The sequence below is a fragment of the Pseudorca crassidens genome, chromosome 18, assembly GCF_039906515.1.
Source record: "Pseudorca crassidens isolate mPseCra1 chromosome 18, mPseCra1.hap1, whole genome shotgun sequence".
NCBI lineage: Eukaryota > Metazoa > Chordata > Mammalia > Artiodactyla > Delphinidae > Pseudorca > Pseudorca crassidens.
The window spans coordinates 1,879,514-1,898,183 of NC_090313.1; the positions used below are offsets into that span (position 1 = coordinate 1,879,514).

Below are 18,670 nucleotides of genomic sequence, written 5' to 3' on the forward strand. Positions count from 1 at the left end.
GAAACATCACTACAAAAAGACTGAGAGCTTCGATATATAACTCACAGCTGTCCACACCACGAGTTTATAAACGTCTCTAAATACCAAATATTAAAAGTCTGCTGAATCACATGGACACTTAAAAAGCTAAAGTAAAACTCGTATCAAAATACAAAATATATTGGTAGTTATCTTCCCAAAGGGCTCAGCCTCCAGCTCCGTCCAAATACCAAACGAGGAAAGCCTGCGGCGCTCGCTTTTCCAGCCTCACCCGCTGGCAATACGGATCCGCCTAAATATATTCACTCTTGTTCAGACTCAAACTAACCCTCGCAAGACACAGAAATCCACATTATTTCTCCAAGGTAACCAGGCATCTACCTTTAGAACAACAGGTATTTAAGAACGAGCAGGCAATGCCTCCACAGATTCTGGAAAGCAACTGCTAACCTGCTGATGAAGAATGGTGATAAAAATGTGCTAAGAGGGGTGCCAACTGTCTCCTTAAAGCGAGTAATTTCTGGAGCCTTTCAAGGACATAAACCCCATGACGATTTACTTTGCAGTAATTTCCCACTGAGTGTTTTTTCCTACTTCTGGCCCAGTATCTTCCTTAATACACGAGGCAATGCCAGGACACAGAGAATCTAGTGACTGCTGAACTCGGAAGAAAAATAATTTCTCTAACCAGCGGGATTTGTGAAGAAGGAGAGCGCTGTCAAAACCTACTGAAAGCCAAGTTCCCTCAGCGTAGACCCCAGGCCACGTGCAGGTAAAACGTCCAAGGCCCGGGAAGTGAGGCAGCACAGGCCACAGCTGCAGTGAGCAGGGCCGGCTCGTCTGGGCGCCACGACCTCAGGGCTGAGTCAGCTCCCTGCCGCCAGCGGCCCGGGGTGAGGCCACTGATGAAGCAGGTGTGGACACCCACCTGTGACCGCGCTGGCCACTGCCCATCCCTGAAGCAGATTCCCCCGTCCCCGGGGGACGTGAGCCCGCACAAGCCCTTGGGAGACACATCCCCCAACGTCTAAGACTGAGGCTGTGTCCCAGTGGTGAGTCTGGGCAGATTCACGCAGCCCAGTGAAGTGGCCCCCAAGTCAGAAACCTTTCAACGTCCTGGCCGAAGACGCACGGTCTGCTCAGCTATGAAAGCGTCTCTATTGGGGAAACGCGCCTTCCCCTTCGCCTGCTGGACCAGCTCCCACCCTTCCCGGCTGTGAGAAGACCCTCGGCAGAGTCATGGGAGAACGTGCTCCACGGGGGCGTTCGTCTGTTAACGCGTCCAGACGCGTGTACACAAGAGAAACCAGCAAGTGGAGCGGAACCCGGACCTCTGGTCACGCAGAATTCCCCCCTCAAACCCAGCAGGACAGCAACGATGAAAAACTCTCATCAGGAAAAGAATCCACGTTTAATTGAACGATAGAGAGGAAATCGCCAAGTGTTTAGAAGAAGCAGGAATCCTCACCTCACCACGGGGTCATTCAGATCGCTGTAAACATTTATGCGGCCGACGAACCTGGGGACAGGAGAGTCAGGTCACTGCCAGGGCAACAGGGGACCGGGGAGGGGGGCAGGACCCGAGACCCCGGCTCTGGGGAACCCCCCTCCTCACCCCTGACCCGCTTCTAAGAAGGACTGGGATTCTGTACTGGAAACACAGGGGTGTGAGGCTAAACCACTCCTCCCCCCTCCTCCCACTTTTTAATTGTTCTATTTAGCTCATGACTTAAATGATTTCCCTTAGAGTCACTTCCTCAAAACACAGAAAATTCATTTTTCTTCGACAAAGGTAGTCCCATTAAGCCTTTTCAAATATTTGTATTAAGATTTATGGATTGGAATGTTGCTGGACTATGAAAATACAGAAGTAATATAAGTTTGACCAGGTCCTAATTTTTCAGCAGTGATTTGCAATCTCATTCCAAACCCCCGCGCGACTGGGCCATGGGCACGGACAGCAGGGAGGACCCCGGGGAGGAGGCCGGCTCACTTGTAGAGGTCGGGCTGCGGTCGCTCACACTCGATGGTGGCGTGGAGAGAATCTATATCTTCCTCCGTATGAAACCCCTTTGTGTCTTGAACTGCGTAATGGGTCTGCAGATTGACAAGAAATGGAATTCACAGCCACAATGATCAAGACAAACCCAGCGGCGGGGGCCTCCCGTCCTAGGGCAGCACCAATGTTTAATTTTTTAGGCATATAAGTAAGTCTGGTTACAAAGCCTGGCTGCCGTACGAGACAGGGTATATGATAAAGAGCTTGCAAATGTCACAAGCTTACAGAACTGTAGGCGCCACCGGGATTCCTGTGCCTACTGGGTGCCAGAAAATTCTTCCATTCTTACCCAGTGTCCTCAACTAACAGAATTCTTCTTCAAAACTGGACACTTGGATTCATCTGTCAGAGTGGTGGCTCTGAATGAGGAAACAAATTGGGGACCTAAAATATTCTTTTTTGTTTATGTGGTTCACAGACAGCTGTCGCAGGCATGGCAAGCGGCCCTCACCTGTCACTGTCCGGGGAGCACAGCTTTCTGCACGGATCCTCACCTGGCCTTGACCCCAGGGCTCCTCAAACTAAGGGGGCCACGGACCCCAGGCCCCGCCCCCAGAGTTTCTGAGGCCGTGAGTCTGGGGTGGCGCCCGAGAACCGCATTTCTAACCTGATCCCAGGTGATGCTGGTGCTGGGGTCTGGGACCCCATTTTGAGAAGATGGGCCCAGACAGCACCAGGGAGCGTAGATGGGTGGACCAGCCTTGGGAAGAGACAGGAAGGAGGGGCGGGGGGAGGGGATGCAGTCTCCTCCATGTCTCCCATGAGTGTCGGGCAAAGCGTGAAAGGATTCAGAGCAACAGGGGGTGTGACCACAGCATCCCTGCAACGTTGTGGAGGCACCTGTGCGTCCGGCACTTTGGGACATTTCCTAGTTATAGCCTCACAAGAGCCCCTGGAACACAGGTGTGCCCCCATCTTACAGATGTGAAAACTGTAGGCGTGACCTCTGCTTTTAAGGAAAGGGCTCAGGTGACTCCGGCCCCCCCAAGCACAAACACAGAGAGGTCCAAGCGCAGCCCCGGTGCGGACACGGGCCACGTCTGGACCAGGGTGACTGCTGTTGAACTTCACCCTGACAGCAGTGAGGCACCCGGAGGCTCGTGGCGTCTGCTCCAGGGACGCGTCTAGGCAGTGATGTCCCTTTGTGGGTCGGGGTGCAGAGGGCAGCCCACTGCCCGCAGCCGGGTGTGCACGGCTCGCCGGGGCCGGGGAGGACGGGACACGATACCCCAAGCTCCAACGGCCATTGGACACCCAGCGCTTTCCAGCCCAGAACTGCTTTCCCTGACAGTTGACTGTGCCAGAAGGGTCCCCCCTCCTGGGATTCGTTACATAGAAAATGTGAGAGTAAACGTGGGAAACCCCATAGGGCTTCATACGATGACACCCCAAGTCACCCACAAAGGATTAGGGCATCCTTTGGTGCTTTCCGGCATAGAATCGCCTGTGTCCACGGGCGGCATTCAGGCACTGTTAGAGCTGCACTTCCGGAGCCAGAGCCTCAGAGCAAGGCTCACTTTCATAAACTCCTTGGAAGCTTCCAGGTTTTTAAAACAATGAAATCCTTAAAATTAATAGCGATGTGTTTCTTCTTTTGTGATTGTTAATTAAAATTTTGTAGCACTAGCTGCTGGTACAGAATTCCATATTGAGCGTAAGAAATGAATCATAATTTCAGAAAATCCTTACTAAGATATTTTAACAAAAAGACACTCATAGGGCTTCCCTAGTGGCACAGTGGTTAAGAATCCACCTGCCAATGCAGGAGACACGGGTTAGAGCCGTGGTCCGGCAAGATTCCACATGCTGCAGAGCAACTAAGCCCGTGCACCACAACTACTGAAGCCTGCGCGCCTAGAGCCCGTGCTCTGCAACAAGAGAAGCCACCACAATGAGAAGCCTGTGCACCGCAACGAAGAGTAGCCCCCACTCGCCGCAACTAGAGAAAGCCCGCGCGCAGCAACAAAGGCCCAATGCAACCAAAAATTAAAAAAAAAAAAAAAAAAAGACACTCATTGATGTAACAGTCGGGCAAAATCTAGACTCACGACTTACTTTTCACACAATTCCAGTCCAGTCAAGTCACTAACTTGGACCAGTAGAATGGAAACTTCAAAATTCCAACCATCTCTTCCTTCCATCCTTAACTAGGTACCGACGCTAAACGACGCAGCTAAATAAGGAACGTGGAGCTGCTTCTGTTAACCTGAGAGGCTGGTCGTTAGGGGGGCTGAGGGTGGAAGGAAGAAAGTGGGAAACAGGGAGAAGCAAACGAGAGGAAAACAGTCCCTGGCTTTCCCCTGAACACAGAGCCTCATGCCCAGTGCAGCTTCTGCCCACAAGAGCACAGCTGGGGGAGGATGCGGAGGTCCCGATGGGTCCCGACGGGGCACAAACGACAGGCACGTTACCTTGTGGCTGGACTCTCCGTCCAGGCTGGCGGTGGTCACGTGGCAGGTCCCATCCGCGCGGCTGCTGGACAGGAAGATCAGGTCACAGGGGAAGGTCTCGTCCTCCTTGACCATGACGATGTCCCCGACCTGCGGGACAGACAGACAGCAGCACCGTGAACCGAAAGCCGGGCTCCAGGCAGCGGCTCCCACAGACACCATCACGGTGTTACCTGCAGGAAGGCGTGTGGATGCTAATATGACTGAGAAACATCGCTGCCCGGACATCTGGCTCAAACCCAGGAGAGACCTGTGAGTCAATGCCCCAGCCTTAGACCTGGGATCTTCACAGTGCATTATGACAGAATAGTTTGCGATATCCTATTTTGCAATGATAGAAATATTTGCACCATTTGTATTCGAAGCAGGCAGATGAGGTGGGTGGTCACCCTGCGGGCATGAAGCCTGTGACGTGGCCGCAGTGATCAGCACTGAGTGGTCCCCGGTGGCCCCCACAGAAGACGGGCACAGGCCATCGCGACGCAGCCCAGAGCCCAGAAACAGACCCACGAAAATACGCTTAACTGACTTTGGACAAAGGTACGAAAGCCACTCGATGGAGGGGGGACAGCCCTTCCAACAGACGAGCACCTGGTCAGTCCTGGGCAAAAAAAGGGACTCTCACCTAAACCTCACACCTGACGTAAAAAGTAACAAAAAATGGATCAGGAAGTTAAATCTGAAACATAAAACTATAAAACTTTCAGGGAAAAAAAAACAGGAGACAACCTTTGGGCTCCAGGGCTTGGCAAAGAGTTCTTGACCTTGACACGAAAGGCAGCAGCCATAAAAGGAAAGATCAGTAAATGGGACTCCATCAAAATGAACAACTTCTGCTTTGCGAAATACCCCATGAAGGTACTTCTGACAGAGGACCAGGCTCGAGAATAGAGGAACTCCCAACGTTCAACAGTAAAAGCCCTCAATAATCCACGTAGGAAATGGGTAAGGGCCATGAACACATGTTTCACGAAGAGGATGCCCTGATGGCAAATAAGCACACGGTAAGATGCTCACCAGCCTCTAGGGAAGCACACACTTAAACCGCACCGACAATCAGAACGACCGAGAGAAGAAACGGCGAGACACCCGACGCCGCCGGGGATGCCGCGAAACGGGCCCCTCACACGTCGCTGGTACAACAGTGCAGACGCTCTGGAAATGGTTTGGCCGTTCCTTTTACCGTAATTTCATGACAACCCAGCAACTGAACTCTTTGAGTTTTTATGCCAGAGAAACGGAAACTATACTCATACAAAAACCTGTACACAAAAGTTCACAAGAGCTTTATTTGAACGGCCCCAAACTGGAGAAACATCAACATCCTTCACCTGGGCCACACACCCCCCAGACTCTGCAACGAAAGGAAGGCGTCCAGATGCCCAACCTGGATGAGTCCCAAGGGAATTCAGCTGCATGAAAGTTACAGACTGTGTGACACCATCCACACGAGGACAAATCCTGGAGGTGGACAAATTGAAGGTTCCTTTTCTCGCCACAAGCAGCCTTTGCTTCCCTCCTTGTCTCACAGACCCCATTAAAATCCTCTCGGGTAAAACAGGCTGGATACAGGGCAGACATTCCCCATAGGAGATCGATACATTAAAAATTCAATTTTCTGCTGACAGGTACTGTTTCGGTCTGTTTTTGAAGAGATGTTTATTAAAAGTATAGAAGACTTTGCAAAGGAAATGTAGTTGTTAAAGGAAACGGTATTTGGAGCCTAGGGTCCGAAAGAGCCTGTTAATATATACATGGGGGTCCCCACTGCTGTTCCCATACTGAGAGGCTGTCCTCCCAGCTCCCCACCTCCTGACTCCTTGACCACTAGGAAAATGTCGCCAACCTAGGCTAATGGAGGGGAATTACTGAAACACCTGGACGGTGAAATTTATAAAACAAAGAAAATGTGGTTTAGAAACTTAAAATACCTCCAATATAGAACACATATAATAACTATTATGAGGTTAACGAAGATGGACCACGTGCTCATGACACCTGAAACAGGAGTGTCCCGGCATCCCGAACCCCGTCCTCCGCCCGAGATACCCACTGACCCCCAGGCTGACCCGCTGCCCCTCCCAGGGCTTGGGGATGTGCCCGGAAGCAGAGGCTCGGGTTCAAAGACGCGGAGGCCCACCTTTCTGTCCCTGTGCACGAGCGCTGGCGACTCTCTCCCACAGCAGCTTCCCGATGGCCCTGCCAGGACTTCTGGCCAGGAAAGCAGCCCCGGGGCGGACAGAGGGATGGTGGGGCTGCAGGGGAGGGGGAGGGGGGCGGCGACTAGGGGGAGGACAAGCCCAAGGAGGATCCGGGGGAGGGTGGCCAGGCTCCACCCCCAGGCTCACAGCGAGACATGACTCGGGGACAAACCGTAAAAATCATACTTATCACCTGCACACGTGTAAGCGCTTCTAAACGGCTAGCACGGGCCTGAAAATAATCCACTTAAATAATTTAAACTTGAATTTAAACACAATGATGCATTATTACACCAACAATATATTGAAAAAGAAGAAATTAACATGCAGCTTTCAGGGAGGTTTCTGTCCCCATTTTCATAAATTTCCAGCTAGTAGAGCTGATCATACTAATATGATTTTGCCTTACTGTAAAATAACTTCTCTACAGGTGTTTAGAGCTCTCCCTGTCTGGACTGGTTACTATCATGTCATACGCTTCAGACAACAGGCCTGGGGGGAGCCTGACGGCCGAGAGGCTGTGCATGGGGGACCGGGCGCGGGGGAGACACGGGGAGGCTTTGGACCTTCCAACTCAATTTGCTGTGACCCTAAACCTGCTCTAAAAATAAAGTCGATTAAAGCTTTAAAAATAAATACATAGAAGTAAGAAGTTAAAGAAAGATAGTGGTAGGAGCTTGCCCGAAGTGAGCAGTACTTGGGGAAGAGGGTGGGCCTGCATCCAATACATGAAACAATTTCAGACGGAGGTTTGGCCAAAGAAAACAGCCCCGTGGCGCTGTTTTCTCATCGTAACAGGTCTGCGGCCGTCTGGGGGCCGTCTGGGGTCGGCGGGCGGGGACTCACCCTGAGCTTCCGGCTCTGCTTCCGCACCAGCCGGCCGTGCTGGACGAAGTGCACGGGGCACTGGTTCACGGCGCTGTCGGCTTTGTGGCGCAGCCAGTCCTCGTAGCCCTGCGGTGGGGGAGAGACGCCGTGAGCCCCTCCTGGACTTGGCAGGCGCGGCCGTGGCCACGGTCAAGTGCGTGTGGACACGAGCGGGGGGAGCCGCGTCCCTGGGCTCCCGCCACCGCCGTGCACGAAGCCACGTCACGTTTTGTGCTCCCTTCCCTCGCACCCAGCCCCGACCCGGGCAACTCCTGGCGTGTCCTGCACACGGACACGCGTGCTGAACCGACCCCTTCCTGCTCGCGTCCCGGCTGCCCCGTGCCGCGGCCTCCGGCCCGCAAGGACAGGACCAACCCGACTCCGTCCCACCCGACACAGCTCCAGAGGCTCCCCGCCGGGACCCGCGCAGGCGGATGGCCGCCCTCGGGTCAGCGGGGCTGTGCCTGGGGTCCCTGGGGGGCCGAGGGCCGCTCGAGCCCCCTGGGTCTCAGGAGCGCCGAGGGAGGGGTGAGGGCCGCGGGCAGGTGGGCAGGGGAGCGGGCGGCACCCAGGGGCTGTGCCCACCCAGGTGAGCGCTGCAAGGGTCACGCAGAGGCGCCCGATGTCGGCTGCTCAGCACCCAGAGGAGGACGGGAGCTCGGGGGCTGGCCAGGCGGTGGGCTCCGTGGGAGGGGCTTTGCGTGTGTGGGGGGGGGGGCTGAGGAGGAAGCAGGGGGCTGGCAGAGCTGGAGGTTAGCTTGCGGATGGGTGGCCCTGGAAGGTCACAGCTCTGACAAGGGACCTCCTTCGTCCTCTCCTCAGGCCCTTTGGGTCTGCTGGCCTATGTCTGAGGGTCGAGCCAGGATGGACCCGGGCTGCGCAGGGCACCGTGTCCCGGCCAAGGTGGCAGGCAGGCGCTTTCTGTGCCCATGGGCGGGTCTCACCCACCAGGAGCTGCTACCACCGCCCTCACTCCGTAGCCACAGGGCGGGGACTTCGAGGGCACACACTTAGGGACACTTGCTGTATCCAGAGGCCCCTCGCTGCGGCCAGGATGCTCTTGGGGCTGGCTCGGGGCTCTTTCGGCTCTGCCTGCATCACTGTCTCAGGGCAGAACCCTCTAAGATCAGGCCTGGGGTCGCCAGCCCCCTGGGGACTGGTCTGTTCTAAGAGGCTCACACAGTATGTGCTAAGTACATAGACCAGGGTCCATCTGTGGGTCCCTGTATCACATCCTCAGCTTTGCCAGATATTCCAAACTGTTCCCCAAGACGGTCCCGACATGCTCCCATCAGTGTGTGTGGATGCCCGTTTGACCACGTCTTAATCCCATCTGCTCTTCAGACTTTCACATTTAAAAGCCAATTTAATGGGTATAAAGTAAGATCATATCGTCGTTCAAATCTGTATTTCCAGATGACTGGTGAGTGGAAAATAAAACCCAAGGTATCACAAAGGAATCCTTAAATGCTTCTCACGGTTCTGTATTAAATACAGACCAGTCCAGACATTCACACTGAAGACTGGCTGGGAGACATACAGGCACCGCCCTTACACTCACAAAGGTCACCTTGAGACTCCGTTCTTCATGTTTTCTCAGTCTGGAGTCAAACACTCTGCCATGCGTCACCTCATTCCCACTGTCACCCACTGTCACTTGAACCATGTCTCATGTGACATGTGTGTTCAGTTTCCTAATTTTTTATTTAGAAACACAGAAAGCATGGCTCTGTCAGCAACAATGTGACCATCAAGAATTTAACTAGATGCTACCTTTCTGTAAATTATTTCAAATGCAAATGTCATCCTGTTCAAAAGTTTGCAGCAGGGACTTACTTCCCTGGTGGTCCAGTGGGTAAGACTCTGTGCTCCCAATGCAGGGGGCTAGGGTTCCATCCCTAGTCGGGGAACTAGATCCCGCATGCATGCCGCAACTAAGAGTTTGCATGCCGCAACTAAAAGATCCCGCATGCCGCAACTAAGACCCGGCGCAGCCAAAACAAATGAATAAGTAAATAAATAAATCACTAAAAAAAAAAGTCTGCAGCAGATAAGGGACTTGTATCTACAACATATAAAGAATTTTCACGACTCATGGAGAAAAAGACAATGCAATTTAAAAACAGGCCAATGACCTGAAGCGATTTCTCTACAGAAGGTTTACTAAAGGCTAATCAGCTCATGCAAAGATGCTCAGCATCATTGGTTACCAAGGAAACGTAACATCAAAGCCACAGTGGGATACCACCCCACACCCGCTCGGGTAAGTGTAATAAAAAAGATGGACAACAAGCCTTAGCAGGAATGTGGAAAACTGAAACCTCACTCACGGCTGGTTGGAGCATAAAATGGGGCAGTCACTTTGGAGAATACTTTGGCAGTTCTTTACAACAGTAGCGCAACTCGATTCCTTTGTATGTACCCAGGAGAAATGGAAACCTATGTCCACACAAAGCTTACATGTGAATGTTCATAACGGTGTTCTCCATAATAGACAAAAAGTAGAAGCATCCCGGGAATGCCCTGGCGATCCAGTGGTTAGGATTCTGCGCTTTCTCTGGGTTCGACCCCTGGTCGGGGAACTAAGATTCCACAAGCCACGCCATGTGGCAAGAAGTAAGCAAATAAATAAATAAAGCCACATTAAAAAAAAAAAAGTAGAAGCGCCCCAAATGTCCATCCGTGGATGACGGATAAACAAAATGTGGTCTGTCTGTCCACATGATGGAATATTATTCATCTGTGAATGAAGCGCTGACACAGGCTACAACGTGGATAAACCCTGAAAACACGCTCGGTGAAATAAGCCAGACACAAAAGATCACTACTGTATGGTTCTGTTAATGGGAAATGTCCCCAATAGGCAAATTATAGCAACAGGAAGTAGGCTGGTGGCTGCCAGGAGCTGCGGAGGGGGGTGGCGAGTGACGCTCACGGGTACGGGGGTTTCTTTCAAGATGTTGGGAACTTTCTGGAACTAAGCAGAGGTGATGGTTGAGCATTAAGCTGGCTGAGTGGATGGTGGGACTAACAGACGACCTGTCCTTCCTGTTAGTCACCGGCTTTATCTATCAGGATTGCAAAGAGCAGCGCAATCCACACGGAGCGAGTCAGGGGTCGCCGGGCTGTTCTGCTTATGGAGCCGCACCCCAGACCCTCTGCACGAGCAGGTCCTCGGGGTTCGGGCAGCCGGGGACACAGCGGGCGAGGCAACTCAGGTGCTGTGTCTCCGGGTGATTCCACGTGAGAACGACCGTGTCCTCTTCAAACGCTCGGGGCGACAAACTAGCACTAAATTACACAATCTCTCTTCTTTTAACTCAAGCATCTCTTGACTCAAGACTCTATCTAAACCAGTCACAAAAGTGAATTTCGAGAAGTCAGCTAAGTTTCCTACGAACCAGCTGAAACAAGGCGGGGAACTCTGCTTTGGATGAAAGGCGATGTCCTATAGCAGAGATTCTATAGGACCTTCGTCCCTTCTGCCTGTAAGGCTCACCTGCTTGACAGCTGTGACAGTGATGACGAAGAGCAGCGGCAGGCCGCTCGTCACTGGACTCGTGGGCGTATCAATAATCAGCTGCAGTGAGAAGAGAACCGTTGCGTCATTTTCAGAAACACTTCTTAGGGGCTTTAGACGGACTGGCTGGCCCTGTAACACCTGCCGACGTTTGCTTTGACTCGTTTTAACTCGCTTTACTATTACCCCACTTCATCCCACCCCTGGAGATAAATTAGATATGAATTTTTACTATAAAACTGAGGGCAGTTCTCCTTAATTACGGGCTGTGCTTAGGAAGCCACGTCGGCAGTGGCAAAGACACCAGCTGACTCCAGTGCACGTTTTATTTCAATTCACCCCTCTGCTCCTGGTGCCACACTTTAATTACATTAGTTGCATAAATCACTGTCGGGGAAATTTTAAAAGTCCTTCAACGGTATTTTGTATGATTGAAACAAGTTAGGTTGCTGTTCTTAAAGCACATCTGACCTGTTCCCTAATCCATACCTCACTGTGGTTTTCACTCTCTTTTTTTTTTAACTCTCTTTCTCTTAATGTTTTTTTTTTTAGGAGAATCCCCCCTAAAGATTAGGAAGATCCTGCTCTCCCGTCAGTACTGGAGAACGAGGACGGAAAGTGGCCAGGACCAGTTCACATGCACAGCGCTCACGCCTATGTTTTAGTGAACAGGTCTCTCTGACCCAACATGCTTGTCCTTGAAGAAAACAAGTGAAGCAGCTGCAGATAAAGGGGCGTTAAGTGCTTCCTCCTTCTGAGGAGCAAACCAGTCACCTGAGAATAAATGCCACTTACTTATATTTACACTTGAGGTGACAGAAAAAGATGACCAGACTTACCTGCACCAGAAATATGATAAGAAAATAAAAGTTGGCTATTCTTCTGAATTGTTCAAATAAGTTCTTGGGTATGAAGTTCCAGAATGTGTACTGTGTAAAAGAGAAACAGAAAGGAGTCATTCTGATCCCATGTTACGTTGTGTAGCGTAACTCTGCCACGTGATAAGCTGTCCTGAATTTCAAAGTACAAAATGTCTAGCTGTAGAAACAAAATTGAGAGTGTTTGCAGACATGTGATCAACTTGTTGGCTGTAAGAACACTAACACAGAACATGTGCTCCAAGAGGAGCACATGTCAACTACCTAATTCCAACAATTCAAGGTAAGGCAAAGTAGCTTAAGAATAGTTTTACTATTAAAATGTCTCTCGTAAGATGTAAACCTCTGATTGTTAACTCAAAACACACATGGTTAGCATTCTTCTTTGACTGTAATTTTTGGTAAGCTCTCTGTTTTGTTACAGCGTGGCTACGAGGGGACAGAACGTGAAACAGAAGTCACCATTTTCAGGTGGTCTTAACCCAGCTTGGCTACTGAGGAGGTGTCCTGGGCCAGCCCCTCCCCCTTACCTAGGGGGCTGGAGAGGGACACAGGGAGGGTAGTCAGGCCACTTACTCGCCAAATGTCTCGTTTTTGCCTCAGAAGGAGACCTTCCCTAACCTTTGTGTTGAAAACAACAATGTCCCGTATGTCATTAACCTACAGTAAACACTGAGCTTGGACGCTGTTTTTAAAATTCCATTTGACAGTTTTGCCTTTTAACGAAGATCGCCCCCTGAAGGGGGAGAGCCTGCTCTGCACGCCATCTCTCTCATCTGGACCAGTAAGCACCTTGGTTATCTCCCTGCATCTAGACCCACAGGCACCTTTAAAGCCACTTAATTTAAAGCCACTTAAATGATGACTTTATTCCTATCAGGTGCAGAAGACCCATGCTGCAGCTCAGACATGTTTTGTGATCTCCATATTTTACAGAATAAATGACTGTCATAAGTTATTACTGCTGATTATTAGTAATATGGTCAAAATCCCTGATGATGTATGGTAAGAAGAGTGAAAACCCAATGAGACAGTCGAAACATTCATGACTGCACTGATACATCAGTACTGTATGGATAAAATAAAATAAAACAAGCATTTTATTACACATGTAAGGGTTGGCAATTGGATAATGGTGTGCCAATTGTACATTTTTAAAATATTCCATTACCACATTTTTAAAAGTATTTATTTATTTACTTATTTATGTGGTTGCACCAGGTCTTAGTTGTGGCAAGCGGGCTCCTTAGTTGCGGCTTGCCTGGCTCCTTAGTTGTGGCGTGCGAATCTTTAGTTGCGGCGTGCGAATCTTTAGTTGTGGTGTGCGAATCTTTAGTTGAGACATGAGTGTGGGATCTAGTTCCCTGACCAGGGATCGAACCCAGGCCCCTGCATTGGGAGCACGGAGTCTTATCCACTGTGCCACCAGGGAAGTCCTCCAATGGCACATTTTTGATCTCTGCTAAATTCTAAAGATCTAAATATCTGCTTAGACACTTGGGCCACAATATAATGTAACACTTTGTATTACAAGGTACAATGCAACACTCTGACCTACATCTGTCAAGTCCCTGATCAGTAGAATAGAACTTAATACTGGAATCCTTGATATTGAGCCACAGGCATGGAACAAAGGGGTTTTTTTTTGCTATGAGGGAGCTAAGGAGTCTGAGGTCGGCAGAGCATCTCTTTCCCACCAGACAACTTGAGGAGCATTGAAGCCACAGGACAATTACTAGCCTTGTGTTTCTTTCACGCCATGAAAGACTTCACACCCAAAGTGTGCACCTGCCCTGGGGGTCGTGTGTCGTCAGCGCTGAGCTGGATTTGACCACTCTCTTCCTTCCGTGAGAGTCACCTGTGTCCTGTACTCACGGGGAGGGCGGCTCAGACGCAGAGAAGCCGTCCCGCCTGGTCGACCTTTAGTCACATGGAGACGGGGAGACAAGGACAGCCTGGCGCCACCCTGCTTCGCCAGCCCCGGAGAGTGAAACCAGAGCACCTGGAAACCGCTGAGGCTGCGGCTACTGTGTGCCTGGAGGGGGAATCCCTCACAGGTGCGCACGGGGCGCCCTAAAAGCGCACTGGGCACGGTCACTGATCTCCAGGGAAGGCGACCCGGAAGGTCACAAGTAGTTCAGCTTTCTGTACAGGGTGGAGGGACAGCACAGCCTGAGCTGAACATTTAATTCCATAGCATGCTGAGGGCAGAGATGGGAGCCACACGCGTCTTGTGCCCAAAGGTACAATTTTGTAACTTGACGAAGCCCCACTGTCCCTGAGTCCAGGATCTGGTGCTAGAGCAGGCCTTGGGTTGGGGGCTCGGCGTGAGGTCAGAAGCCAAGGGGTTGTGCTGGGGTCATTTCTACCAGGCTCTGCCCCAAAAGGAAACAGAACTCACTGATCACCAATAACAGCACTTCTTCAGATCAGGCCAGATGAGCATTTTCAGCCCTCGTGTAACTTTTCACATGCTAAGTGCTTTCACGACCTTGGATTTAATAAAATCAGACTTACGACTTTACTGCTGGTAGTAGTATTACTGCTCCTTAAGTAATAAGTCATAAAACTTATTACTAAAGTGCGTCTGTGCACTTACGAAATCTTTGTGGACCATCTTTTCTTTTAAGGTAGAAACGAATGTTCTCTTCCCAAGAAAACATATATACATCACCAGAAACATATTCTCTGAACCTGTCTGTAAACTTACGCTTTACAAATTAAGTTGTATTTTCCACATCCTGAGCTGTTTTTAAATGAAAATGATCCTGTGTCCAGATGTCCACGTCATCTGGTCTAAGTCCACGGCCTGTCCACCCTGCTCCTGACTTGGATTCTAGGCCCTCGTCTGAGGGTCTCCTCTGTACTGAGATCAATTAGCAACCGAGGTTACGTTGTCTGTAATTGTCCTTGAAATGACACACCATCATCTACCCGGAACTGACTTTAAGCCACCAATACTGCAAGTGCCCTCTCTCCTCAGAGCTGAGACGTGTCGCCTTTTCACCAAAACCCACGCCTCCTGTGTGACAGCCTGATCTGGCTCCGGGGGCAGATGCTGACTTCATTCTGTCAGGGCGTGGGGTGAAGGAACTTTCCCGAAAAGAAACAGTTTTGAAAAGGCGCCCAGGACCTGCATCCTCACAGCGCCCTCGCCCCGGAGGTGGGTTCCTCTGTTAGAACCCAAGGAGCCTCGGGGCACACAGGAAGAAGCCACCCCAGGCAAGGCAGCGCCTCTTGCAGACCCCGGGAGGTGACACGGGGCCCCTCAACGTCTTGCTGGCCACCGGCTGCGGGAATGTTAGAAGGGAAAACCTGAAAATGATAAATTGGCTCGAAACTTGAATCATGGCAAGGGGTCATAAATGGGATTTAGGAATCTCTGCTGTCGATTATCTCCCCCAGAGCGTGGACGGGGCTTCATAACAAACGCAGTGCCCCGCAGCCCCGGGCTCTAGTCCACCGGATGCGTCAGGAGGGGCTTTGCTACTCCGATCCCTGAGTTTCTGAAGTTTCCTTTGAGCGGCTGCACAGAACCTTCCAGGTCCCTGGGAGGAAGCGGGGCTGGGACAGCAGGGCCCAAGCTTCGTCCCTGGGGGAGAAGCCAGCTGTGCGGGATGTGACTCAGAAGCCGAGGCGGCTTTGTCAAACGTCCTGCCCAGACTAGACGCGGGGCAGCGTGGGGACTCGAGGCCTATCGAGTGGGGACTCGAAGTCGTCCCTGCAAGTCCACACGTGCACAGTATCTGAGTGTCTTCAGTGCACGTCCTCATTCCTCGACGCGCCTGCACTGCACACGAGCAGATTTCTAAGAAAAACGCCTGAGATTTTGTTCCTTTGGGGGCACTAGTGGTTGACAGAGTGCATCTTCAGTGAGCTCTATTCGAGACTGTCTAACTTATAAATGTCACTACTGGAAAGACCTATTTCCGGATATGAGGTCCTCCTTTCATTGGTCATGTCTGGGCAACCACGGACTACTTTTGTTTGGCTGTGATTTTGTTTATGAGCAACTGACTTACCCATGCTGTATTTCTGGAGATTAAAGTTATTATTTTACATTGCAGTTTTAAAATAAAATAATTCCATTAAGAAAACTGCCTTACACAAATGAACCTATCTACGAAACAGAAACAGATTCACAGACACAAAGAACAGACTTGTGGTTGCCAAGGGGAAGGGGGATGGGGGAGGGATGGAGTGGGAGCTTGGGGTTCGTAGATGCAAACTATTACATATAGAGTGGATGAACAACAAGGTCCTAGTATAGAGCACAGGGAACTATATTCAATACCCCGGGATAAACCATATGGAAAAGAATGTATATATATGTGTAACTGAGCCACTTTGCTGTACGGCAGAAATCAACACAACATTGCAAATCAACTGTACTTCTACTAAAAAAAAATTTTTTTTAAAACTGCTTTAGAAAACCTCAGTTGTCAAGTATTTGTAACAAGCACGGGACACTCTTGATAACTCATGACAGAATTAAGCGGGTCCACCGCAGGTATCTGGACACGCAGCACACTGATGTGTGAATTACGTAGGTCTGTGACGTGGGTCTGGGTGTCCAGGACACCCAGGCATGTGGAAAGTTCTCCGCAGCCTGCAAAGCCACCGTTTACTGTTTTCCAGAGTCAGCGACCCCATTCTCAAGACCCAGCTACCGGTTAATCTGAGGTGTGAAGACGGTCCTGCAACCCCACCTCCAGGCCAAGAGACGGTCAAAGCCCCCGTAAACGGTGACACGCGCGTCCTCCTCTTTGCGTCACCGCTCCTAACTGACGGCCTCTGACACGCGCCCAGCGTGCGCGCTCGCCAGCTGGTGGCACCGGGGCACCTGCGTCGTCTGTTTTGCAGGAGGAGACCCTGGCCTGGGCGGCTCGATGGTGGCGCGCGGCCAACAGCTCATACGTGGTGCCGGCAGGACCTGAACGTCCTAGACTTCAAACCTGATGCTTAAACGTGACACAGGTAAGAGGGACGTGAAGAGAATGTGCTGTGACGTCAAGTCTCAACAGTGTTCGGGGGGCAACCGGAGGGGTGCTGAGCCCAGGCGCCAAGGGCCGTGCGGCGAGCTCGCAGGCTGATGCTTACCTTGGAGGAGACGATTCTGTTGTCCGGGCACCTGTGCGGGATGTAGGCCTCAGCTCCCGGTGGGGGCTCGCGGTGGCCCACGTACACGGTCCGGCTGTCCACACAGTCTTCCTCCCCAGCACACTGCGGGGGGAAGAGCGGTCAGAGCGGGCCTTGGGGCGGGCTTGGATGCAGGTCTGTGCTGGGCCCTGGGGAGGGCTGGGCGCCCCTGCAAGGCCGGGCCCCCCACCCCTGCCCACCCGCTGGGCCCTCACGGGGTAAGTGCTCAAACCCCCGCCCAGCTCTTCAGGGGAGCGGTCTGAGCGGCCACCGGCACCCCCAGCAGGAGTCGAGGGGGGCTTCAAAGCTGGTGGGCGGTGGAAAGGCCACAGCGCGGGTCCATTCAAAGCCAGAAAGTGACAGCAAAACCCTAAGCCTTCAGGAAAAAAGACGACAATCCCAGAACTTTTGGGAAAGGTCTTTAACGCAAGAAGAAAGTAAAGCTATGAGTTCAGAGCAGAAGGACGGTTCACACACTGCAGCAGCTCATCCATAAGCCTCCCTGGAAACTGAGAAGACCTGGGTCTGACTCATCTTTGCATTATTCACAGTGCTGTGCACCGGACGTTAAGGAAACACCTCCGACCCGAAGAACCTTCTAGTGACGCTCAACCAACTGTACGCAGTCAGCACTGCAGTGCCTGAGACATGATGGCTGCTGACGAGAGACTAAGATGAAGCCTCGCATAGCGGCCCCGGCACGGGGCCCTGGACCTCCCCCCTACAGACGGGCAGCCCCAGCATGGGGCCCTGGACCTCCCCCCACAGACGGGCAGCCCCAGCACGGGGCCCCAGATCTCCCCCCACAGACAGGCGGCCCCAGCACGGGGCCCTGGACCTCCCCCCACAGACAGGCGGCCCCAGCACGGGGCCCTGGACCTCCCCCCACAGACAGGCGGCCCCAGCACGGGGCCCTGGACCTCCCCCCACAGACAGGCAGCCCCAGCACAGGGTCCTGTACCTCCCCCTACAGACAGGCAGCCCCAGCACGGGGCCCTAGACCTCCCCCACAGACGGGCAGCCCCAGCACAGAGCCCTGGACCTCCCCCCACAGACAGGCAGCCCCAGCACGGGGCCCTGGACCCCCGCCCACAGACAGGCAGCCCCAGCACGGGGCCCTGGACCTCCCCCCACAGACAGGCAGCCCCAGCACGGGGTCCTAGCCCCTTGCTCAGCGTTGTCAAGAACAAACAGAGACAACGAAAGGAAACACACGGCCACGCTCCGGGGGCCCAGCCCGTCCCATCCAGCACCATGTCCAGCCTTCGTGGCTTCAGGGAACCTTCACTTTTTTTTTTGCGGCACGTGGGCCTCTCACTGTTGTGGCCTCTCCCGTTGCGGAGCACAGGCTCCGGACGCGCAGGCTCAGCGGCCATGGCTCACGGGCCCAGCCGCTCCGCGGCATGTGGGATCTTCCCGGACCGGGGCACGAACCCGTGTCCCCTGCAGGCGGACTCTCAACCACTGCGCCACCAACTTTAACACAAACATGAAAATCCTGGAAACCTTCCGCCTGAACTCTGAAGACAGTGGCTCTGCGGCGGCCGGGCACAGGCACAGGAGCCCCGTCCCCAGGG

General features: G+C 52.3%; 1 protein-coding gene across 10 annotated transcripts in view; it reads right to left on the bottom strand.

Annotated features, from left to right (window-relative positions):
* Positions 1-18,670, bottom strand: part of ATP11A (ATPase phospholipid transporting 11A) — a 117,828-nt gene that overhangs the window by 43,785 nt on the left and 55,373 nt on the right. For all 10 annotated transcript variants that reach the window (XR_010936937.1, XM_067713394.1, XM_067713396.1 and 7 more), the window contains exons 2-8: positions 17,055-17,177; positions 11,916-12,005; positions 11,056-11,136; positions 7,536-7,643; positions 4,450-4,578; positions 1,973-2,076; positions 1,448-1,498 (exon numbers count right to left, since the gene is read on the bottom strand). Coding sequence is in view for 9 of the 10 variants with exons in the window: in XM_067713394.1 (XP_067569495.1) it covers positions 1,448-1,498; positions 1,973-2,076; positions 4,450-4,578; positions 7,536-7,643; positions 11,056-11,136; positions 11,916-12,005; positions 17,055-17,177 (686 nt within the window). In the remaining variant the exon portion in view is untranslated. The remainder of the gene's footprint in view (positions 1-1,447; positions 1,499-1,972; positions 2,077-4,449; positions 4,579-7,535; positions 7,644-11,055; positions 11,137-11,915; positions 12,006-17,054; positions 17,178-18,670) is intronic.